The sequence below is a fragment of the Dermacentor andersoni genome, chromosome 1 (assembly GCF_023375885.2).
Source record: "Dermacentor andersoni chromosome 1, qqDerAnde1_hic_scaffold, whole genome shotgun sequence".
NCBI classification, from domain to species: Eukaryota; Metazoa; Arthropoda; class Arachnida; order Ixodida; family Ixodidae; genus Dermacentor; species Dermacentor andersoni.
Window position 1 is genome coordinate 192,581,321 of NC_092814.1, and position 24,154 is coordinate 192,605,474.

The 24,154-nt window shown below is 45.0% G+C and overlaps 1 protein-coding gene and 1 pseudogene across 1 annotated transcript in view; one reads left to right on the top strand and one right to left on the bottom strand.

Annotated features, from left to right (window-relative positions):
• VAChT (Vesicular acetylcholine transporter) overlaps positions 1-24,154 on the bottom strand; it is a 271,655-nt gene that overhangs the window by 44,838 nt on the left and 202,663 nt on the right. Inside the window, exons 4-6 of the mRNA XM_050194793.3 lie at positions 22,170-22,288; positions 21,242-21,295; positions 17,841-18,015 (exon numbers count right to left, since the gene is read on the bottom strand). Of these exons, the coding sequence (XP_050050750.1) occupies positions 17,841-18,015; positions 21,242-21,295; positions 22,170-22,288 (348 nt within the window). The remainder of the gene's footprint in view (positions 1-17,840; positions 18,016-21,241; positions 21,296-22,169; positions 22,289-24,154) is intronic.
• On the top strand, positions 14,972-15,153 carry LOC126547500 (U2 spliceosomal RNA; annotated as a pseudogene).

Below are 24,154 nucleotides of genomic sequence, written 5' to 3' on the forward strand. Positions count from 1 at the left end.
TTGCATGATTCCTTTTCAATTACTGGAACTTGGTGGCACCTAAATGAACACTTCTTTGAACCGGAACATATAAAAGCGATAATAAATAATCGGTTATTGAAAAATTTGTGCATGAGACCTGCAATTGGGGTCATGCTACTGTTTACATTTACACAAAACCGTTACCTCTCTTTACGGAACCTATCTATTGTCATTACGTGAGCAACGCTTCTGAACGGTGTCGGCTCATTCCAATACATTTTGTACGGGGGAACTTTTACAACCCCAGGTTAAACTTCGATTCCAAAAAAATTATTCTTTTTCCGTCGCAGACGTCTTCACAGAAGCACTGGTGTCTGTTATTGATTTGCTGTGAAGGAACTTTCTGCTACAAAACGCTACAGCTTCGCTTGGTCCCGGTGTGCTTTTTTGAAAAGAAGTTCGGATCAATGGAACCGCTATCACCTCATCTTCAGCGTCGCCATTCCCTCTTGCGACGTTTTAGGGAGAAGCTATATTTAGCTACCCTCCGGCGGTGGTCGATGTTCGTCCGTCTATACTCGTCGCGCCCACACGAAAAAAAAAATTTCGTCTCCAATTTCTCGCGAACGCGCTGTAGCAATTAAATATTGAAATTACAATGAAATTGGCCGCTAAAACGACTCTAACACTACGCCGAGTTTTATCTACTTTTCATAATTACGTAGTTGTGAATCAGAACGGCAAGTTGGGCCAGTTGGTTGGGATTCATGGTAAGGGTTGTAACAGCGCACCCCAGACGAGGACAACGTCGTGTCTTGGGTGTCGTCGTGTCGTCGTGTCGTCAACGTGTCATCGTTTTAACAACGTGTCGACGTGTCGTCGTTTTATTCCTTCTGTTATCCTCGTCTTGGGTGCGCTGTTACAACCCTTACGTAGTTGTGAATTTTAATGTTGTGAATATTGTGGGATTCTCGTCTGCCATGGGGCGGTACTTGCACACGTCAGTACTTCATAAAAGAAAAAATCACTCCGCAGTCAAAAGATATATTCGTTCTCTGTGTACTTCAATAATAATACCTATATATATATATAAATGCGTTGATTCAGGTAAAACACACCACAGCTGCGCTGCTCGTCCTTTTTCGTGGAGTGGAAGGGCTGATGATTTTTTTTTTCTGTCCATATACCGTTGGCGTGGAGCTGTTTCTGATGGCTTTAACATTGTGATAGGACTTCTCCATTACTTCCCCCTTTTATATAACCATCATCATCATCACCGTCATCATGAGGAGTCTTGATCTTAAAATCCATTATATTTTAGACGCAACCTGGAACATTCTTTTGTTGCTGTAGTTTGTCTAACCTTGCTTAGTGGCTATGGTGTTGGGCTGCTAAGCATGAAGTCGCGGGATCAAATCCCGGCCACGGCGGCCACATCTTCATGGGGCGAAATGCGAAAACACCCGCGTACTTAGATTTAGGTGCACGTTAAAGAACTGCAGGAGGTCCAAATTTCCGGAGTCCACCACTACGGCGTGTCTCCTAATCTGGTCGTGGTTTTGGCAAGCAAAACCCCGTAATTTAATAAAAATAAATAAAATTAACATTTCTCGACACTAAGAAAATAAGCTTGACAGCAGCAAGCTCTGCAGCGGCACGCTTAACCTGAGACGCTGTTTTTATAAAGGTTTACTCTCGTGGCCTGGCTCATCTTTGTTTGCCGCACTTGAACCTCTCACATGAGAACAGCCTGATTTGCGTAGATTATGTGGCACCGTGCTGTTTACTTTGACTTGCGTCATTTGAACGCACTTGAAGTGCTTAAGCGGGGCAGAGAAAAATTTTGCCAAGCTCCGTTGCATTTCGGGAGACTTCTGCCGCTCGCGACGAGGACGACCTGTCCTTGCGCTAAGCGGTCTGTGAAAAAAAAGTGTCAGCGAAAGTAAGAGCCTTAGACAAGCAGCAACGTACAGGCACCGTCATATTTAACTGGGACACGCTTTAAGCACATTTTGCTTCTCCTGCGGATAGTGCTGTAAATTTCTGGTTGGGGTTCCTTGAAAGGGTGCTGTTTTAAGAGATCTTCCATTAATATCATTCGCTATTCGCTCGTTACAGCGCGTGTTTGTTGGAGCTAGGTCACTAGAAATGTTTCTTCATTGTTCAGATTAACTCTGACAGCGGCACTACTCGTGTTGCTGTTTGTGGTGCCAGCGCTGTGTTTAAACGCAGTGTCCAAGTGGCAGTTTTGCAACACACCAGCCGTAAGAAAATGTTTGGAGTTCGAAAGCACCGAGTAAGCATTGTTTCTTGGTGCCCACAGACTTGGCAGATCTTTATTTCTGCTGATATTTATTTTTCGAGTAAAAGAAAACTCGCCAAACTACAAGTGCCCCATAATCACATAAAGTTGTTTACACATGGTGACGCCAACGCACTCAGCCGAAAAAGAAAAAAGAAAAAACTATGGCAGTACAGAACTGTAGCTGGCCGAGATAGTTCGAAAAGCACTTCCTCAGGATTTGCGAGTGGGCATGTTATAGTGTCTCCTAACAGAAACCCAGAAACCCGCCCCGGTAGCTTAGTGGCTGTGGCATTTATGCTGTGCTCGAGGTCGCGTGTTCGATCCCGGCCAAGACGACCACATTTTGATGGGGGGGGGGGGGGGTTGAAATGAACTCCGCCTGGGGGTTCTGTCACACACACACACACACACACAGTGACTTGAACCCCTGCACACACAGTGAAGAGGACATACGTTCAGGCACCAACACCAAATGTTTATTCCGCGCGCAATCCCATGCGAAGAAGAGGTAGCAGACGTAAGCGCGTGCCCTTCGTACCATGAACAAACTTTTGGAAGAGTGGGCGCTGTTTAAATTAAATTAGGGGCCTTATCTTTCCAAAGCAACACACGGACAGTTAGAAACGCCGTAGCGGAGGACTTCGCATTAATTTCGACCATATGGAGTTTCTCATCGCGCAGCTGAATGACACGTACGTGAATTGTGAAAGCATTTTTGGTAAAAACAAAACAAAAGGTTATGCATGCATAAATTATATCAGATTTTTATGGGCACCTGGCGAAGTATTTCGCAACGAATAATCTTTTTTTTCCATTCTTCGCTCTTTGTCATTGACTCGCACTAGTGTTCCTGTATATGCTCCCGCAGGGAGCAGAGTTGCGCATAACTTTTCCGGCGTGGCTCGCACCGCTATTCGCCGAGCTTTATCACGTGGTGCGAAAATGACGTCAAATTATCCATTGCGCCGCTGCGAAGCCAACTTCACGGGCATGGCGCCGGCTCGTTTCTGTCAGTGCCATCGAAATTGCAATCAGCGGACCCTCAAGCGTGCGTCGCACCGATCGGCTCCGGGTTGCAGGTACGGTGTTCGACGATATTAAATTAATAACGTTGGTGAAGTGGTAAGAAACACATCCTTTTGAAGCTTGTATTCCAGTATGACGGGGTGCAGCGCACCAAACTGCACAAATCGCACGGAAGGTGGCAAAGCTTTTTACGCGGTGCCGCGCGGACGGACGAGACCGGCCAGCTCCGAAAGAGACCAGGATATGCGAGGGGCGTTCGCCTTGTTTACAGAGGTGAGTTCGGCTTGTTTACACTGAAGCAGCATTTATATCGAGTAACACTCCTGTACACGCTGAAATGCGTACGTCTGGCATGAGAGGTTGTTCACTTGTGCAGTTTTCGGAGTATATGTGCAGCACGACACAGACGCGGGACAAAGAATGGACGACACGTCTGTCTCGCGCTGCACATATACGCCAACATGGTTAACTTACCAACTAGCCCGATTCGCTGTGTAGCTTGTACGATGGTTCTGACTATACGGCTCTATAACAGCATTTTCAAAACAGAGTAAATACTAGCAGATACGATTTTCCCGCTGCATCTTGGCTTTCCTCTACTGTTTTTTTTTTTTGTCGGCGTTCTCATTTTTCATGTAAGGTCGATTAATGTACTCCTGTTCATTGTTTTGTAGTATGCGAAAACATCGTGCGCTCCCGCTGATGAGACAGCTGTGACAGCTTCAGCATTTACCGCCCGCAATATGTTGCTTGTTCGATCAGCCTTAGCCGACGTGAGGAATGTGGAATTATTTTTGTACGTTTAATAAGTGCTGTGTTATAGTAAATTAACCTCAGTAGTATGAAGAGATAAAGAAAAATGTGTTCTCATATTACAGTCTCCAATGTGTGAATAATTACTTTGCAAGTTTGCCACCTTATGTCATTATAGTGCTATAAAAGTAACCTGTTGTTACTCTTAATGACTTGTTACCTTTCCAGTGGCTTTGAATTCTGCCCCCAAAGGCTCCAAGAACCATCACTCATCCCCTGCTGCCACCAGCCATTGCTCATCAATTCTCTTGTACGAAATAAATTTGATCTAGAAGCTCGTGCATCTTGAATCTTTTTCTGCTACGAAGCAGCTGCTACGAAGCAGCTGTTAAGTTTGCGGTATGAATCGTAAAAATAAGCTCTGCATAAAATGTGTGCATGTGAACACTTGAAATTCGTTTAAATATACGTGTCTGTACCGCATATATCGAAAACGTGCAGCAGCTGTGAATGAAGGTTAGCGATGAATGACGGTCGTGGTTAACGGTCACTGACATAACTGCAGGCACCATAGTTCTCTTGGTCACGATCATTATTCGTCTGGTTTCGGCAGGCAAAATGTGCTCACATAATTGTCCGCCACACATGTGCGAAGTTTTCTTTAAACACCCTTTAAAACATTTCTTGCTTTCGGCCTCCGCGAGAAAACTTCATATGCACGCTGAAAAACATTGCACCGCTTTTTATTGCAAGGTAATGCGCGTTTACATGCGAATTTTGAGCTGTTCGAGTCACGGGCGCAGTCAGTATTTTATTTCGAGGGATCGAGTGAGCTTCTATATGTACGTTCGTTGCGTGTGTTTGTATATGTGCGTGTATATTATGTACATACAAACTGAAAATGTCGGGGGGTTGGCACCCTTCCGCTGCTCCAATCGTTCGAGAGTAGCCTGTATTATAAAGTGTCATCTTTCTAACCGCTTGTGAACAGTTGGCGCTTGTAGCTCGCGACCAGCAGAGAAGAAAGCAAATGGAACACCGCGCTGCATTTGCCTCCTGCGCGCTCGAGGAGTTGCTTCACTGCAGAGCTGGAGCATAACGGCGGACCTATGCGCAACTCTGCTCCCCGCGGGAGCGTATACAGGGATGCTAACTAGCACGAAGCCGGCGCGCCCCCGCTATCACCAGGATCGCTCCCTCGGCGAGACGGATGATTAACAAAAAATGTGGACAGAATCACAGGAAGGGAATCGTTACAAATTACGGCGTTTGGATTAGATATCGGCTGGTCACGCACTTTTGTCACGGCACAAAGCTAATGTGCATACGTTCGCGGTTTCTGTCCGGCATTCGGAATAAATGACTGGCCTCGTGTCGTACCCCCGGCGTGTACTATCGTGGACAAATCAAATGCGAGCCAATTAGGTATAACCGCAATGCATTGCTTTCGCCAATTCCTGTAATGTCACCTAATTTAAGCTCGTACGCCGAGTGTGAGGCGATTGGATGAGAAGCGGTGTAAAATCACTTATAGAACACTTGTGAAGTGCTCTGTCTTGTAAATTATTGTTCGCGATTTATCTGTCTATGATGGAACGTATCATTTTGCACGGTTCAAGATGTCAGTTATTCAGGAATACGGAAGAGGAGCTGAAGGGAGAGCGTGAAATGCAAATATTTTGGACAGGAAAGGCTAGCTTTGTCCGTACAGTTTGGTTTTGAGATACACGGAAACAACCGCAAAAAAAGCAAGATTACACAACCTCCCTTCAAAAAATAAGCCGACATTTTTTTAATGTAATAGTGTTTTTTTTTTTTGAAGCCATTTCTTTATTTATTTAACTATGTTTAAAAAAATTTGGGCAGAACTATCTCCCAATGACTGTCGACGGTAATGCAATTAGCATTCAATAAATATAGCGACATAACTGGCGCCGTCACAGCCAGTTATGTATGAGGCGCTTACTGCAGCGAAACTCCTCATTTCGCGCTTCCCAAAGAACAATCGGCGCCATCTAGCGGCACTGCCATGAAGCCTGCGCGAAGCCTCCGTTGACAAGAAATACTGGTCCAGATAATATTCAAAACGCCTTCTGAAAGGGATACGATGAACCCGTAAGAAGATTTTTTCAGCTCATATATTTAACATCGCTTCGCGGAGGTCGCCTCCCAGCTGAATGGGAAATTCCAAAAGCCATTCCTTTGCACAAGTCAGGTGACAATAGTTCCCATGCTAACTACATGCCCATCTCACTTACATGTACCTCTCGTAAAATACTTGAAGATATTATCCTAAAATATCTAACAGAATACGTCGAATCTAACAACATATTACACTCTAATCAGCGTGGTTTTCATTGTGCCCTCGACTGTTACCCAATTAGTAGGAAACACTACATGACTTTGCCAGAGACATTAACAACCAACTACAAATTGGTGCAATATTTATGTATTTTTCCAATGCCTTCGATCGCGCTTATCACCTTAATCTTATCTATAAATTAAAATACCTAATAGGAGATGGTCCGCTCACGCGTTGAAGATTTCTGAGACTGTTACCGGTATGTACAGCATAATGACTATGTTTCAGACACCGTTCCCGTTTTATCTGGCGTACCGCAAGGTTTTATTCTGGCCCCACTGCTCTTCTTGTTGTACATAAATGATATAACTAAGCAAATTAACTAAACGTTCGACCGTTTGTATATGACTGTGCACTGTACCACACAATTAAAACCCGTGATGACCAAATAAAACTTACTAATTCTCTGAACGTAGTAGCTCAGTGGTGCACAGATTTGCAAATGGTAGTAAACGCGGAGAAAACACTTTATATGAACATAACAAACAAGAGCGCAACCCTCTTTTTTCCTCACAGCATTAAAGGTATCATACTACGCATTGTTTCAGAGTATAAATAGTTCGGTGTCATGATAAGCTGTGACTTTAGCTGGAACGCGCATGTACAAAAAATATATAAAAAAGCATTGAATAAATTCTTCTTAACGTTCGCTTACCATTTCTACGTATGAAACACGACTTCTCGCTTACGCCAGTCTCGTCCGAACAATATTGGAATGTGCCAGTGTGGGTTGGTTTCCGCGCACTAAAAACAATATTATTACACTTTAAACAGTCCGAATGAAGGCTGTGCGGTGTATTTTCGATTGTTAGAGGCGTAAGGATTCCCCAACCGAACTGCTACAACTCGCTGGCATCGCAACATTGTTCAGCCGAGCCAAAATCAACAGGTTAAGATTTTTATAGTTATTGTTACACGATAGTTCCAAGCTAAATCGCAAGTCATACATTAGGTACAACTCTTTCAGACAAATGCGCCACAAACATAAATTCAGCTTACAAGAAGTTCAATGTACTAACAACGTATTTCGCTTCTCCTTTTTCTCACAAGCAGTTAGAGAATGGAATTCCTTGGATGAACTTATTGCTGTCCAGTGCACTCCAGAATTGTTTACTGAACTCACGAAAGAAGCCGTTTGCCACAGGCATATATCGTGTTACTTACTGTGTTTTTATCGTTGTTGTAGTCTGCTTGTTCGAATTAATAGTTTGTGTTAAAATGGTTCTATTTTGTATTGGCTGGATTTTTTTTTCCTATTGTGCGTATATTGTGTGGTTAGCACCATACTATTGTACATTTTATTTATGTATTCATCCTACCCCTGTAACAATCCCAGTAATCCCAGTGAGGAAATGACAGTATTTCGAGAAAAAAAAATACATAATGAATGAAAATGCATGACGCGCCAGTGCGTGCATGCGAGCGCTGAGAAACACGTCATGCGGCAACCGGGCTCCCCTCTCGCGCTTCTTTTTGGACACGCTGCGCCATCTAGTGACGCTACCGAGAAGTCCGCGCCTGGCCTCCGAGACGAGAAGCGTAGCGCGCCGTTGCGTGCGAACGCTGAGAATTGTTCCCTCGCTCGACGCACACCCAGTGTCACATACACAGTGACCCAAGTTGGCGAGAGGCACGCTGAAGAGCGGCTCATACCCAGTGCATTCGTGGCGCAGCTCGCTGAAGCGTTGGCGTGAAAGACGTTGATTGAAAAGTGGCACAAACCCTGTGCATAGCGTGCATCGTCTTTCTCGTCGTACACTGCGTATATCGTTTATCTCGTCCCTGTTCATTTACGCCATTCCCCCTTGAGTATGGATTACGAACACGCCCTACACATCTGTGCTTCTAAACGTGTGGGAGCATGTTCCTTCACCAAGTCACACAATTAAGAGAAAGAGATAGAGAAAGAAAAACGGGTGACGGTAGTTATATGAAAATAACAAGTATACTAGGAATCCGTCTTGAAGCGTAAACGAAAAAAACGCATTCAAAGGAAATTGCCAGATCTTACAGAAGTAAAGAAATTAAACTACCAAAAAAAAACTTATTATAGTGGCATTCTCTACACATAGAGGTGTTAATACTTTAGGGTTAGGCTAGAAGAGACAAACTTCGGCGCCTGCGCAGAATCATTGCCCCATAAACAATATTTATATATGACATAATACATTTGCAGGCTCTTGCTACAATAATTTCTGGTGTTATTTGCCAAAGTAAGTGGCATTCTACTTTGTTTACTTTCGTAAGTACCTTCTACTTTTTTCGTTGGCCGCAGAGTGGGATGCGGCGCCTAAAATGACCGGACCATAATTAGGCACGCCGAATAGGTTCGCTAATTCAACTCTTGTAGCTGATGAGAATGTTCAGCATCGCTGAATTTATGCGCGCGAATTACTTCAGCAAAAACGATATTTAAGTATGCCTCATCTGTCTTTTTATTTGTTTACATTGTTATACAGGTTGTCCCAAATATTATGCACCAAGATTTAAGAATACGCAAAGGCCACGTAGCTGGACAGAAGCAAGATGATGTTGTTTGCCGTCGCTTGCAGATACTCAGATAAATTTTTTGCATACCGCCTAATAACATCAGTCTTAACTAATTCAACTTCTCAAATGTTATAATTAGATGAAAAGTGTTGCGAGGTAATTCGCGAATACACGCAAAGTGCCTCGAGCGGCCAGTCGCGTGTATTCGCGGGCTTCCACGCTCGGAAAAACACCTTTATGTAGCACGTATTGGGCATGAGAAAGCTGTATGGGGAGTTTGTCATGTTTCTCTACAATTCTCTCATTGACACGTTTCATATAATTATATTATTTTAGAACTTGACTAATTCATTAAGATTAATTATGCAATTACGTGGAACGCAAAAAAAATGTGTGTCTACAAGCGACGGCAAACAACATTACCTTGGTTCTGTCCAGCTACGTAGCATTCGCATACTTTTAAAATCTTGGTGCATCGCAGTTGGGACACCTTGTATAGGCACATTCAAGTAAAACAATACAGTTCGTTCGAACACTGTCCTGCCATCAGTTCTGTTTATCCCTGGAGAAGCAAATAGAGTAGACTCCTCTCGAACGGCACTCGACCGATCTGCTGTTTCGTTTGACTGGAGTTTTATTTAAAGAATCACAGGGAACTGTCGCGATTGAAGAAGAAAAAAAATAAAACAACACAGAAACACTACCGGAATTGTCCTGAGTGATATGGAATTTGCCTGCTGCAGCCCCTTGTCCGGATGGGGTTACCACCGCAATGATAAAAATTTTGTATAAGAAGTGTACTGATGACTTATTGGCTCTTGTTAATCTTTATATAGAGAAGGCTTGGATACCATTTCAGTGGAAACTGAATTCGGCCTATTTCGTTAAAGTCAAACCTTGTTAAGCTAATAAAAAGAATATTGCATGCCATGAATCATCAAGTTTGTGAACACCAGAGAACTTCTGAGCCCTTTCCAAATTGGTTTTAGACCAGCCTGGCCCATCTGGTGTGCGCACGCAGACACAGATAGTCGAATTCATCTTGCATGGCGCCGCGGGCAATCTGCTGCACTGGTCACGCTAGATGTCGCCAAAGCTTATGACAGTATCCAGCATTCAATGGAGAGTTTTAGAATAGGGGCCCCAAACGTTTGGCGCCCCAAAGAAATAGCTTCGAAGCTACTGCGCATGCGGCGAAATTGCGCTTGTCCTTGTCGCCCTTTTGTGCAACGTGTCCACTCCTGCGCTAGACACTTCAGCAAGGAATACCAACTAGCCCGGTCTCACGCCGTGCTTCAATTCTAACCTAGCACCAAACTGGGCGTCATTAGTTGTAACACGTGAAGTTCCCAACTAGGAGAAGTGACTGCTGTTGTCGCTTTCTCTCAATAAACGTGTGTTATGAAGATCGATCTATTTGACACCGGTGATTCCGAATTCTATTGTCAATTTCTTGGCTAGCATACCTAACACGGCTTAACTTGGCTGGTGAAGGCATGTAAAGTTGGTTACTCAGAACTAAGCTCAACTAATTGCTGGGTGCTGATAGAATAACCTCTAAAATGTAATTATACGCGGAAACGCGAATGTCAACGTTATACTTTTCACCATAAAATGTTATATTTTATTTATTTATTTGTTTATTTATTATTTACTTATTTTAATAGCTTTTCTTTGACACCGTAATGGGGCTGCAAGCTCACGACGCTATACGCAAACGCGAAGCCCTATTCTAAATCTCTTCACTCCTGCGTGCCTCAACGCTGACACCCGCAAAGCTCTTTGGGGCTCCTTATTCTAAAGCTCTCTAATATTGTTGGACAAAATGAATGCCCTAGATCCTCCTGGGTACTTTGTAAGATAGACAGCCGAGTTCTTGAGGGGGAGAGGCTTCTTTTGTTTAAGGAATGGTATCGCCTCTAGAATGACAGACGCGGTGTGAACCTCAAGGGCGGTTTTTTCTCCACTGTTTTTCAATATATTACTTAGTCGTATCCCTTGTCACCTTTCTGTTATCAGAACAAATTCATCCCCGAAGTTGAAGAAACGAATTGTCTTGGGCTGATATATAATTGTAAGCTCAATTGGCTACCGCATATTTACTGTGTTGCTGCGAAAGGAGGCCATCCTCTTGGAATGTTACTACGGCTTAGCAATAATGGGTTAGGAATGTAAGAGGACACACTACTAATGATATACAGCATGTATGTCAGGTCAATATTAGAGTTCGGGTGTGTTCTGTTCTCTGGAGGTGCCGCTTATAACATTCGTCCCTTGTTCTCATAGAACGGTATGCGCCCGCCTTTGCCTTCGCTTCCCCAAATTCGTAGCGAACGCGGTACTGTACCTGGAAGCGCGGGTGCCTTCGTTAATGGCTAGGTTTCGACTAACAGTCCAAACCTTTCTACAACTGCATGAAACACATTTTAGAAGACACCAGACAGTGTTTATTAGTCAGTCCACTTTATTTTTTAATGTCCATTGGCCCTGTTTACAGGTGGTTTCTGCGCAGGCAGAAAAAGCGACAGATGCCCCACAGAGCAATGAAAAGACAGGTGTATAAATTTTTTTCTCATTCGCTAGATTGGTCCTATTCAATTATACTTCCTATCTGTCTAGCAGAATTCTTAGTTGTAGTTTTACCACTGCGCAGACTGAACCTCCCTCGTTCATCAATAGCTATATCACCGGCTCACTCTTTCTATGTTAATCGCTTACAACGTGTAGCTACTAAAAAAATTAGAGAGCATTATATCTATTGGCTCCGTCTCATTTGCGTTTCCTACGTTTAATTTGGGTGTCTGGGCACAAAGATTGTCTTTGAGTTAGTGTACCGACTCATTAGCAAAGGCTTCCACGGGTGGCCCTTTAGTTTCTTCCTTTCCTCGAACCGCATATATCACTGCCGCTAGCTTTAAGAGATTGGCAATGATGAACGAGTTATATAAATCTAGCCTGGCCTCGCATTCTGACTGCAGCCACCTACTATTCGCCTGAATCCGTAAACTCTGTCCAAAATGCAAACTAGAGGTTACACTACCGAGGCCACGGTGCCGCATCCCGACACTAAATTTCTATACACACAAAGCTGGTTCGGCGGCATCTCCTTTGTGTATACAGTGCGGGGAACAGGAAACAATTCAACGCTTCCTCCTTGCATGCCGATGATTTTCCTCAGAAGAAGAGTGCTAGAAGTTCCTATTAACAAGCGCGATCCCAGCATGAACGTCAATGTCTTGCTTTCGTTTGGAGCTTCCACGTTAACGTGCAGCCACCAGAATGCTTGCCCAGCGATGAAATGCTCTGTTCTTGACACCAATCGATTGCCTTCCTAAAATAGTAAATTATAATAATTATTTGCCTATTTTTTATTCACCTTGGCAAGATGACTGTAACAGTTTGAACATTGAGCAGAATTCGTCTTCCCCTAGTATATTTTTTCGTAAACCTTCCTCATCCATTTTCTCCAAACCGCCCCATTCTTGGCCTCTGCCCCGCGGTGTCTGTGTGCCATTTATGGAGAGGAACAAGTACAACAAAAACAACGACAACTACTGCTGTGAATACGAACGAAGTGAGTAAAACAGTACCATTTCTACCGTTGTTATTACACTTGCGTTTCGCGTCGCATTGCGCAAAATCTATGATTGGAAGCTAGTGAAGAAGTTCGAACGGCAAAGAACGGCAAAGGCGTTAACCGAGGGGCCAGATTTTTATTAGTCATAATCATAAGAAGCCATCAAACACTGACACCAACGACAACGTTGGGGAAATTATTTTTGCTTAATAAATGAAATAAGGAAACGACGAAATAATGGAAATGAAAGTGGATGAAGAAACAACTTGGCGCAGGTGGGGAACGATCCTGAAGGTTGTGGGATCATTCCCCACTTGCGGCAAGTTGTTTCTTCATCCACTTTCATTTCCATTATTTCGTCGTTTCTTTATTTCATTTATTAAGCACAAGAAATTTCCCCTGTGTTGTTCTTGGCGTCAGTGTTTGTTGGCTTCTTATGACTATAACAACAATTGTGCGGTTTAGCGTCCCATTATTGCGCAGGGGGCTATGAGGGACGCCTTAGAGGAGGGCTCGGGATTAATTTTTGCCACCTGGGGTTCTTTAACGTACACTTAAATCTAAGTACGCGACCGTTTTCGCATATCGCCCCCATCGAAAAGCTACCTCCGCGACCAGGAACCGGACCTCCTACGTCGTGCTCAGCAGCAACAGCAGCCACAGCCACTGAGCCACCGCGGCGGGTTGACGTAAAAAAAATCTGGAAATGGCTTTACGCCGACATCTCGACTGGATCAATCAGCTAGTCAAACAAAAAGCTACAAAGCGACGACACGTGCGGAGGTGTCGTCGGAGCAAACTTATTTTGCCTGTCTCTTCCGTGAGCCGGCACACTTATGAATTCGTATCTTCTAGGTTTGCCTAGAGGCCATAGCCAAGAAAATAAACATAAATTAAACACCTATCCTCCGATGCAAAAACAGACACCACACAGTGAACAGAGCTTGTGCGTGTCGCGTTCTCTATGCGGTGTCTGCATTCGTACGATTAGTGGTCGTGTTCGTAAAGAACGCACCGTTATCCCATGCCACACGAGAGCGTTCGCTCATGGCGCCAACGAGAGAGCTTCGATCGCTTTTCTTCGATGTCCGTTAGATGGAGCGCAGTACCCGAGGTCCGTTGAGCAGAGTTGCGTAGTACCGCGACCTAACACCAGGGGGCCTGTGCAGGATGCTGCGGAGGTGGAGCGCTCAGCCGCCAATATTCGAACAACGCATCACTTTGCAGTGAATGCGGCTCATTCTTTTTTAAACGATGTGACGACGCGGTTCATCGAGCACGAAGGAAAATTCTAACCTCTCCAGATGGCTTTGGAGGAAGCTGGGACTACCCTCTAAGAAAAATTTATGCTCTTTGGGGCTTAGCTTTTTCCCCTACGATATTCGTCGCCATGCATTCTCCTGTGTATTTTCTTTGTTTAACACTCGTGGCTCCCTAATTTCCTTTTAGGAACGCTATGTGATGCTGATAAGCGCATGCCGTTTGTGACCTGAAAGAACCCAGAGCTCATGTTAAAGAAAGGAAATGCGCGCAAGACAGATTACGATTACTGTGGGGGGCCAATACAAGCCACAAAGGGCGTAAGTTTTGTCAGAGTTGTAAAAATATATATATCTTTTCATGAAGTGTGTCCAGTAGTCGAGCGGTCTATTTGTTGCGGACGAAGGAGAGAGACGAAACATGAGCGCTCGTGTTTCGTCTCTCTTCTTCGTCCGTGTCTTTTAGTGCGCGCTGTAAGTCTTCAAGTTTTTGCCCTGTGGCCACGGCAGTCGGGAAGTGCTAGAAAGTGGAAGGGTTCTCTACGGATGTACACAAATGCATTCCCTTTGTGGGGTAAGGTATAGTGGGGTATAGTGGGATGAGGGAACTGGGGAGTACGAGTTCGCACAGGGGCGCATCGTTGAGCACCAAGTAGTTTTCTGTTTTTTTTTTTTGTCTCTGTAAGTACACTGTAGCTCTATGCGTATAGTATGTGTGTCTTATGCTATGTGCCCAAGGGAGATGAATTGAATGTGTCTTTTAAGTTGTATGCCGATAGTAGATGTATTGCTGCCGTGTGAGAGCATCTAGGCACATTCAAGTTGTTTGTCACAGCTTCTCACTCGTAGGATCCCCAACCAGAAAGGAAGAAGCAAGAAAAGGCAAGTAGATTAGCCAGATGCACGTCTTGTTTGCTACCCTGTACTGGAGAAAATAGATAAAGGGATAAAGATAGAGAAAAATTATGAGCCATTCCACTCTGTGAAGGTGGATGACGAGTGAAGCTGTTTAGCATACGTCAGAGAGGTGACACAGAATTTTGAACATAGGTGGGGACTCATTTACCATGATTTTATACGCATTCGCGTGGACGACAGGACGGCCAACCCGAGGAGCCGGAGGAAACTAGACACGCGTGACGTTTCGACGGAACCGCCACTGCGGGAGAGCGGAAGGAACGGAATGGAGGTACGCAAGCGCTTGGAACGCCGACAAATAGAGGGCGGTGCGTACGTAGACACGGCCGAAGCAGGTCAAAGTGTAGAATCTGTTCTAATCAACTTAATAACTGATACGGGTTGTATTTGGACCCAATCCATTAAACTTATTTTTGCAAGTTGGAGGAGTACTTGAAGCCTGCTTCACCTTCGCCGCGGGTCGGCCTGGTATTGCACTATCTTCGGGATCGGCCCACGGTTTTTGGTCTACTAGCCATATGCAGCTTCGCTGTAAAAATGCAAGCAAGAGATAGCACCACTTGTGCGCACATTTTATGCACACAAAGTGTAGAAACAGCCGCAGAGACCTGTCAAGTTCAGGTATTGTAGAACGCCCTCGTTGCTTTTTGCGGCAGGGACGAGCAAGGTCATGGTCCAAGGAGCCTGGCTTCTGAAAGCGGTTTTGAGGGCAGCCGGTTTAATGCTGTCCGAAGAGGGTGGCGTTGGACGTCATCACGGGAATAAAAACACAGGACGTGTTCAATACTTTCTTCGTTCGCGCAGGAGTTGTCAAATAAATTATTCTGTATACGCTGCCCTCTGTACCGCGAAGACGGCTGCTGCAGTGAGCGAAAGGCAGTGCACGGTGAGAAGGCACATCTTCGTTTTGCAGTTTGATGGCTGCTGAATGTATACCCCGTGGTTATTAATTTGTAAATGGCGTCACTGAAACGCCCGACTTATCCCTCGTGGTGGCCAATAAATGTGAAACGTAATACTAGGTAGCAGAAACGAGAGCGTCCATCATCATCATCACCATCAGCCTACTTTATGTCCACTGCAGGACGAAGGCCTCTCTCTGCAATCTCCAATTACCCCTGTCCTGCGCCAACCGATTCCAACTAGCGCCTGCAAATTTCTTAATTTCATCACCCCACCTAGTCTTCTGCCGTCCTCTGACTGCGCGTCGCTTCTCTTGGCACCCATTCTGTAACCCTAATGGTCCACCGGTTATCTAACCCATGCATTACATGACCTGCCCAGCTCCATTTTCTTTCTCTAAATGTCAATTAGAATATCGGCTATACCCGTTGGCTCTGTGATCCACACCTCTCTCTTTCTGTCTCCTTAACGTTACGCCTAACATCCTTCGTTCCATCGCTCTTTGCGCGGTCCTTAATTTGTTCTCAAGCTTCTTTGTCAGTCTCCAAGTTTCTGTTCCATATGTTAGCCCGGTAAAATGCACTGATTGTACACCTTTATTTTTAATGATAATGGTAAGCTTCCAGTCAGGATCTGACAATGTCTGCCGAATGCACTCCAACCCACTTTCATTCTTCTGTAAGTTTCCTTCTCATGATCAGAGTCCCCAGTGACCTAGGTAAACGTACTCCTGAAAGACTCTAGAGGCTGACTCGCTATCCTGAACTCTTGTTCCCTTACCCGGCTATTGATCATTATCTTTGTATTCTGCATATTATTCTTCAACTCCACTTCTTATACTCTCTCTGTTCAGGTCCTCAATCATTTGTTGCAACTCGTCCCCAGTGTTGCGGAACAGGACAATTTAATCTGCAAATCTAAGGTTGCTGAGATATTCGCTCTTGATCCTTACTCCTAAGCCTTCCCAGTTTAATAGCTTGAATACTTCTTCCAAGCATACGGTGAATAACACCGGAGAGATTGTGTCTCCTTGTCTGACCCCTTTGTTTGTATATAGGTATCTTCCTACTTTTCTTGAGGATAATTAGGGTAGCTATGGAATCTCTGTAGATACTTTCCAAGATATTTACGTAAGCGTCGTGTACTCCTTGCTTACATAATGCCTCTATGACTGCTGGTATCTCTACTGAATCAAATGCCTTTTCGTAACATATGAAAGCCATATAGAGAGGTTGATTGTACTCTGCGGATTTCTCGATTTAAAGTCTAACTATGCTGGAGAAAGTTGAAGCCCCAAGTCTCGTTAAACAGCAACGCTCTTCCTTGATCTTGATTTGGTATTATTTTGATGCAGACAAAGGAACTTCATGCACAGAGGTAAGGTGTCCCAAATACCTTACCAGGCGCCTCGTTCGCTCTCTGGATAGATGATGTTGGTTGGTGGCGCGCCTCTAAAAGTGTTCCCTCGGGTTCTAACGCTCTCGAAAACCCTGGGTTCTTCTGACTATAATTTGAGAAACACTCAGTAGCCAAAAATTGTTCGAACCGGACTGCGTTCAACGAAACAACACCATCCGTTTTGGTTGGCTTTCTATTTTATGAATGCGCACGAAGTGCCCTTAACCGAACCATACCTCTGAATGAACGGGACTCAAAGGTATGCAGGTTGCGTGTGCAGGGCTGTTTGCGTTAACTGCTTTTTAACGTGCGTGCGTGTTTTGATTCCTTTCTTTCTTTTATTTTTGTTCTCGGCAGTCCGACGCTTGAGCAGCTGTTGGCGAGATTCGCTTCCTCCATTTAAGTAATGTCTGGCTAGCTTTAACACTTCAGATGGTGGCACAACCGCGTTGGAACCGCGCGCTTTCATTTAACATATTTGCTAATGAATAGGTCATTAGCGTTTCTGAGAGAGGTGGTTCTACCGGAACGACGATGGAATAAAAAAATGTGAAACTCACAAGAGTAGCTTCTCCGTGAGTTTCCACTAGAGAGAGAAAAGAAGAAAAGCTGCGGCGTAGAGCGGGCGTTTGGAGAACAGCGGCTAAAGCAGTCGATGAAAATAGTTAAAGTGAGTTTGTGTTTTACAGCTGAAAAAAAGTTTGAATGTAACAAAACATGCATTATATGTTTTTGTGCCATTCATTTACCCGGTCCTAAGTAATGCTGTATCGTAATACGTGTGGCACATCTTATCTATGCTTGCTCTTTGTGTCGCTTGTACATATGGCATAAACTACGTAATATAGCTGCATGCAGGGCAACTGGAGGGAAGTGCGATGACGGCACCTGGTCTCTGCAGACGACGATGACGTGATCCTGGTGCTGCGATGCGGTGTCGAGTAGTAGGTCGTCTTTCGTGGGGCCAGGCCTCCTGTAGGCCGGGAAGAAATGCTTGTAGGTCTGCATGCAAAGGGGCTGCCGAGTGCCACCCCGGCCTTGCACGTCGGGAGTCAGGGTGCCGCTGTGAAGAAATCGGCAGTGCACGTGTAAACGGAAGAGGATCGCTCAAGAGCCCTGCACACCACAGCGTAGGTGCTGCTGCGTTGTGCAGCTGCGCTTATGGTGACGTCAACGCACCTTAGCGCAAGGCCTAGGACTTCGCAGCTGGGACGAAACGCTAGTAGGCCGATGCGCAGTGGTGAAAACACGAAATCAGTGAGCTCGCTTGTAGATGCCGTCCCCTGCCCCCTCCAAACCTCTTTGAATAAGTGACCTCTAAAGCCATTAAGGTGACTTCACGGCCCCTGAGTTTCCAGTTCTAGTGAGGCATCGGCGAAACGCGGTCGGAACGCTTCTCATGAAGCGCGAAAAGTATGTTTACTGCCCACGAATATAGTCACTCATATATGCAAGACCTATTCAGTGAAGCGTCCGCTAATAAGTTCGGTTGGGCTGTTACTGATAACAGTCACAGTGCAGACAAGGACGCGAGCACGAAAACGGTGGCACAACACGGAACCTTGTTACGTCTCTTTCGTGACCTTACGGTTGTGCGTGATGCTAAGCTGTGTTTTATGTTAATACTCATCTAAGTATCATTAGTGCTATATTTATTACAAAGAAGTCCATTCGACTCTAAGTGAGTGTAGCCCGCGTTAGTCGAGTAAACGACTGGTCTTATTTTTTAGCACACGCATCACGGTACTTGTTTCACTATCCTCCTTTGCAGCTCTCTACGAGTCCAGCAACCTCGAGGGCTCCCCATTTCAGTTCGTGGATGTTCTCGGTGTAAATTTACTGCTCGTGACTTCACGTGCACCGGGCAGAGTAGCTAGCGGGAGGAAGGAAGCCCAGAATAAGGTGATAATCTGGCTGAAATCAAGCGGGCCTTTGGGTGCTTACCAGGTGTTTTGGTATTGCAATCTAAGGTATGTTCAACATAGCGGAAAGCTGGACTAGTTAGTATGGATCCATTGGTGTATGACCACGCGACAGACAAAACAGAGAAGAGATATGTTGGAGCTAACGTAGGCCATAACTAGTATTTTTTTTTTTACTGGATAGAGGAGCTTAGCAATTTCTTTTGTAGACTTTTGTCCACTTAGTGGCTAGAGATGGGTAAACTTATGAAACAATAAAAATGCAAATTTCCGCCGCTTTCTGTCAACTATGTTTGTCCAGTGAAGTCGATGCGGCTGCGTTGTTTTGGTAGGGCTTTACGTAAAACTAGAACCAGTAGAATCCTAGCGAACATAGCGTAGAATATATGCAGGAGGCATTTGTGAGTGAGTATTGCGTCGGCGACACGTACAGACGGCCAAAAGGTTTACAGTCCACGAGCTCGACGACAAATGCGAATTTCTGCCCTGTTAAAGCATAACGCTTCTAATTTATTAAATCAATATGTATGCCGCAGACTACTACAAGCTGAAACTTTGCATTCGAGGTTATGTACCCAGGTTTCATGGAAATGCTGTCTTTTCCTTTCTTTTTTCCCAAATCATCTGCCTCGTAAATTGTTGCGTCCTACTGCACATAGCTCACGCAGTACTAGTGGGACCTTCACCTCTGGTTCAGTGAGACAAATAAAGTGCTATGATATGGGAACCACTTTGCGAAGTCAAACAATAAACCCTTAATGAATTCTTTCAGCAAGCTCCAATTATGCTAGCAGTGACAGATGGTAATGAGTGGGAGCTTTACACAGGGCTACGATGAAGGGCTACGGAGTCTGCGCTCAAGGGCCCAGGATCGATGTGCAAGCCTAAAAAAATGGCAGCTCAAGAAAGAGCGTGTGAGCCCCTTTAACGCTGTACCTAAAGAATACCGAGGTACCTTTGTAAAGACATTTCTCACATGAATATGCGTGATGCTCTCTTCTGCCATCTGTCGGTGTCGCGGAAGTACAGAAGCCCCAGTAGCGTGTGTCAGGACTTCGTATCTTCGTCTAATGCACGGTTGATACTTGACTTGGTTTAAGACATCCCATTTCAGGCAACGCATCGTGGTGTTTTCGTTGCTCCCGGATAAGCCTGGAGTACACAGAGTGAACGCTGCTGCGGGAAGCCTCCAACTCGCGGCGAGCAACTCGAGCCTATTCCCCCTGCAGATTGCCTCCTGTCGTCATGCCTTGATATCCTGCTCATGTGCTTGTTATCGCGGACAACTTGCAAGGCGACGCGAACAGATGAACATAAATTCGTTTTTATACCGCCTAAATACGCGCATCTCATGACGCCTACTATCAAGCTTTTTTAGTCAGTGTGGCCTGATATTACATTAGTGCAACAATATTTGAATGTAGTGTCCGTAATCGAGAACAAACGTGACGATGAGTGGTAAGCTGCAGCAGCTAGAAGTTCAGCCAAGTGGGACCAGGAATTCTGCATACTTGAACGTACACACACACGTACACGCATATATATATATATATATATATATATATATATATGTTCAGTTACAACACTACTCGGCCAACAGGCAATCGCAAATTCTTGATTTCGCGCGCGAAGTTAATCGCGCAAGGTTGCTCTATGTATTGCAGGCTTAAGAGGCGTTTGCTCTTTCAATGCCACGTGTGCTAAGGTGCGATATCGACCTGCGCATATGCGGCTGCACCCGTATCTGTATCGTTGACGACACGGATAATAAATGGGGCTTTCTCGTTGGCTGGGGTGAACGCGCGAGCTTCGAGACTTACGATAGTTTTTGGGCTAAACGCCACGCGCAAAATGAGTCGATGACCTGTTTACGAGGACTATGTCCTTGCATAAGGGACACTTGAGCAAGTATGCGTAAAACAGTGATCGACGACGATGTGTGAACAACCCAGTTCGCGGAAAGGGCCATTACAATTGACGTCGGATGAAATGTTTTGTTCAAAATTTGCGAAGACACATTGCAAAAGTGCTGCCAACGTCACTTTTTCAGCAGTCATCTCGGATGTCCACCGTATGTATTTGAAAATATTTTGTGGGGAACACTGGCATGCACTTTTAATTCCTGTGAAAAGCGATTTTGTGAACGTATAACGAAGCGTTATTTACGCCATCAATATGTATATTAAGGCTTTCAGCAAAGGAGCTATTGCAATGATGCATATTTATTACGACACCACACTACATTATAACCGCTTTGCACGAGCAGATGCCACTATAACTTCTAAAACGTTTTGGCTAACTTCAAGAAAAATACTACATCTAAAGTTTCGAAACATGCCACGTTTGTTATCAAGATATGTGACCTACCTGTCAATTTTTTTCTTAAACAGCACCGCGAATTCGATGAATCGGGCAGCGAACCTGCGAAAAACAATGTGCAGACATTAGAGACATCTGAAAAGAAAGTCAAAACAAAACTCTTGTCAGAGAAAATGCGGCTGTCCGCTTTACGTGAATTGCTCATGCTGCTATATTGGTTTTTGGCCCGCGTTACTGCTGCCGTATTCGCATTTCTGCTTTTTTTTTTTCTTTTTTTATGGGCAGAGAGAAGGCAACGCCGCATACAGACGTCAGCATCACTTCCGTATCAATAAAACGAGGCTACGAAATATATTTCAGCATTTTCAGTCATTTTGTGATAGTCATGCTGCCTTTTTGTCCGTATCTTCACCTTTTGTATATTTGAATGTAACTGTCAACTGTGTGAGTGGTAAACTATCCGTAGGGTAATTCTTTTGTTCGCTTGCTGTGCTTAATATGGTTTGCTAACAGGGCTCCAGCTTTACTCACAGCATCATTATTTGTACTACACGAAACTTTCATTGGTGTAGCTCGTGCTTGCTCATAATTTCGTGCTACTTCATTTTGTACATCATGTAACACGTATCCTCCACGGTAGTTGCTGCGCAGCTGAACTCGAGGTCGTAGGTTCGATCCCGGCCGTGGAGGCCGCATTCCGGTGGAGGCGTAATGCAAGAATGCTCGTGTATCATGCATCGGGTGGACGATAAAGATCCCCAGATGGTTAAATTTCATTGGGAGCACCCCCGCTACAGCGTGCTTCATAATCAGATGGTAGTTTTTTGCACGTAGAACTCTGGAATTGGTTGATTTAACGTAACACGTGATTGCAATGACATGTCACCCATGTCAATCAATCAATCAATCAATCAATCAATCAATCAATCAATCAATCAATCAATCAATCAATCAATAAATCAACACAACCTATTACCTGGCCTGGTCCGCGGAAGTGGCGAAACACTGCTTTGGGAGGAGGTAGAAAGGCGACGAGTTTACAGGAAGCGGCTGACTGTTGTTCAGGTACATGTCGTCTAGCCACAGCTCGGTCACCTGCATCAGAAAGGTGGCACAGGGGATTAGGCTTGACGTTGGACGGGGATGCACGAGACATTCTCATCGTACACAGGACGCTGTGCACTTAGGTCTGGCTGAATCGAAAGCATTCTAGCGGCTACCCTCTGCCCAAAGCATAATATTACTGCCGGTGAGTAGTAAAATAACTGATACGCAGAAAGTAAGCAATCATGTAGGCATGTTGAGCATTCGATGAGCGCAAAAGCTTGGTGGCGGGTCATAGCGTGCAACTGCAATGAAAGCGTCGCATTAGCGCCCATGGATCAAAAGTAGAATGGCCTGCACGGGAGAAAAAAAAAGTCGAACTTTCGCTCAAAAGCTGAAGCATTGATAGCGATAGCAAAGTATCACACAGATACACGAAGTAACGTTCGTAGTTTTATTGGCCGTATAAATTGCAGTGAACACTCGCTTACTGATTAAATTAATAAGCATGGTGTCACGCGCTGCACTGGCAAACGTGTACACTCACTCGACGACCACGAACACTTGCTGTTCATCACAACGTTGTCGTGATGAAGAGGGCCGGAAGCGGGGTGCGAAGACTTCTTGCTGCCTGCCTCACGCTTCAACGCGTATCGGAAACTTGAGATTACGCGACTTCCAACATCAGGTGCGCAGGAAAGCAGCGCGCATAGAACCACCAGCCATCTCGGCTCGCCCTCATATTTGCACACACCAAACATTACCTCCAAGGTACGGCGCATGCGCCGCCTGTGTGTCCTCAGCTGCGCGAACAGCCATGCGCAGTAACTGCTGGAATCGGACATTGGACGTGTCCTCCAACGCACTACGCACAACTAGTTATGTATGAGGCGTGTACTGCAGTGCAATTCCTCTTTTGCGTTCCTATAAGAACACTTAGCGCCATCTCCCGGCTCCTCTCGTGCTTCTTTCTAAACACGCTGCGCTACCTAGTGGCACTGCCGAGAAGTCCGCGCGTGTCCTCAGAGACGAGAAGCGTGGGGCGCCGGTGCCTGCGAACGCTGAGAACTGTTTCCTCGCTTGCCGCACACCCAAAGTGGCATGTACTCAGTGGCCGAAGTTGGCGAGAGTTTGAGTGAACAGCAGCACATACCCAAGAAATTCATGGCTCAGCTCGCTAAAGCATTAGCATGAAAGACGTTCATTGAAAATGGGCACATACTCAGTGAATTTGTAGCAAAGCCTGATAAATTGTCGGGTTGTTGTCCTTGAGGAACCCTTTTGACGTAGGTTAATTTCGCCCAGCATCGGATGAATTTAAAGGATCTTTTTCGTCGTTGTTGAGCCGCACATTCCCATTGCCACATACCTAGTTACCCAAGTTGGCGTCAAAGACGTTCATTGAAAAGTGGCATACGCTTACTGGCACACACACAGTGATCCAAATTGACATCAAAGAGGTTCATTGAATTCCAGGACAGATCGAATGGAACATACCCAGTGCTCCAAGTCAGCGTCAAACAGTTCCTTCGAAGTTCCGAACAGCAGTACCTACCCAATCCCGCATTAATACGGACACATGTCGGCGTGAAAGAGGTTCGTTGAAGAGCGGCACATATGTACACACTGCCAGATACTCAGTGATTCAAGTTGGCCCATTTGTTGGTTTGGAACCCTGTACCCTCAGCACAGCAACCCCATCAGCTACCCATTCGAGCGCCGACTACCCAGTGACACAGGCAGGCGGGAAAACGGTTACACACAAACTTAATAGTGTGATATTTGGCCGCCGGAAAGTGCGTTGAGTACCCTAAGCATGCTAACGCAAAAAAAAAAAAAGAAATCGCGTGGCAGTATAATGTTTACGAGCCCTTTCGAAATGTATGCGACATCACTTTGCCAAATCTTATTCAGTAA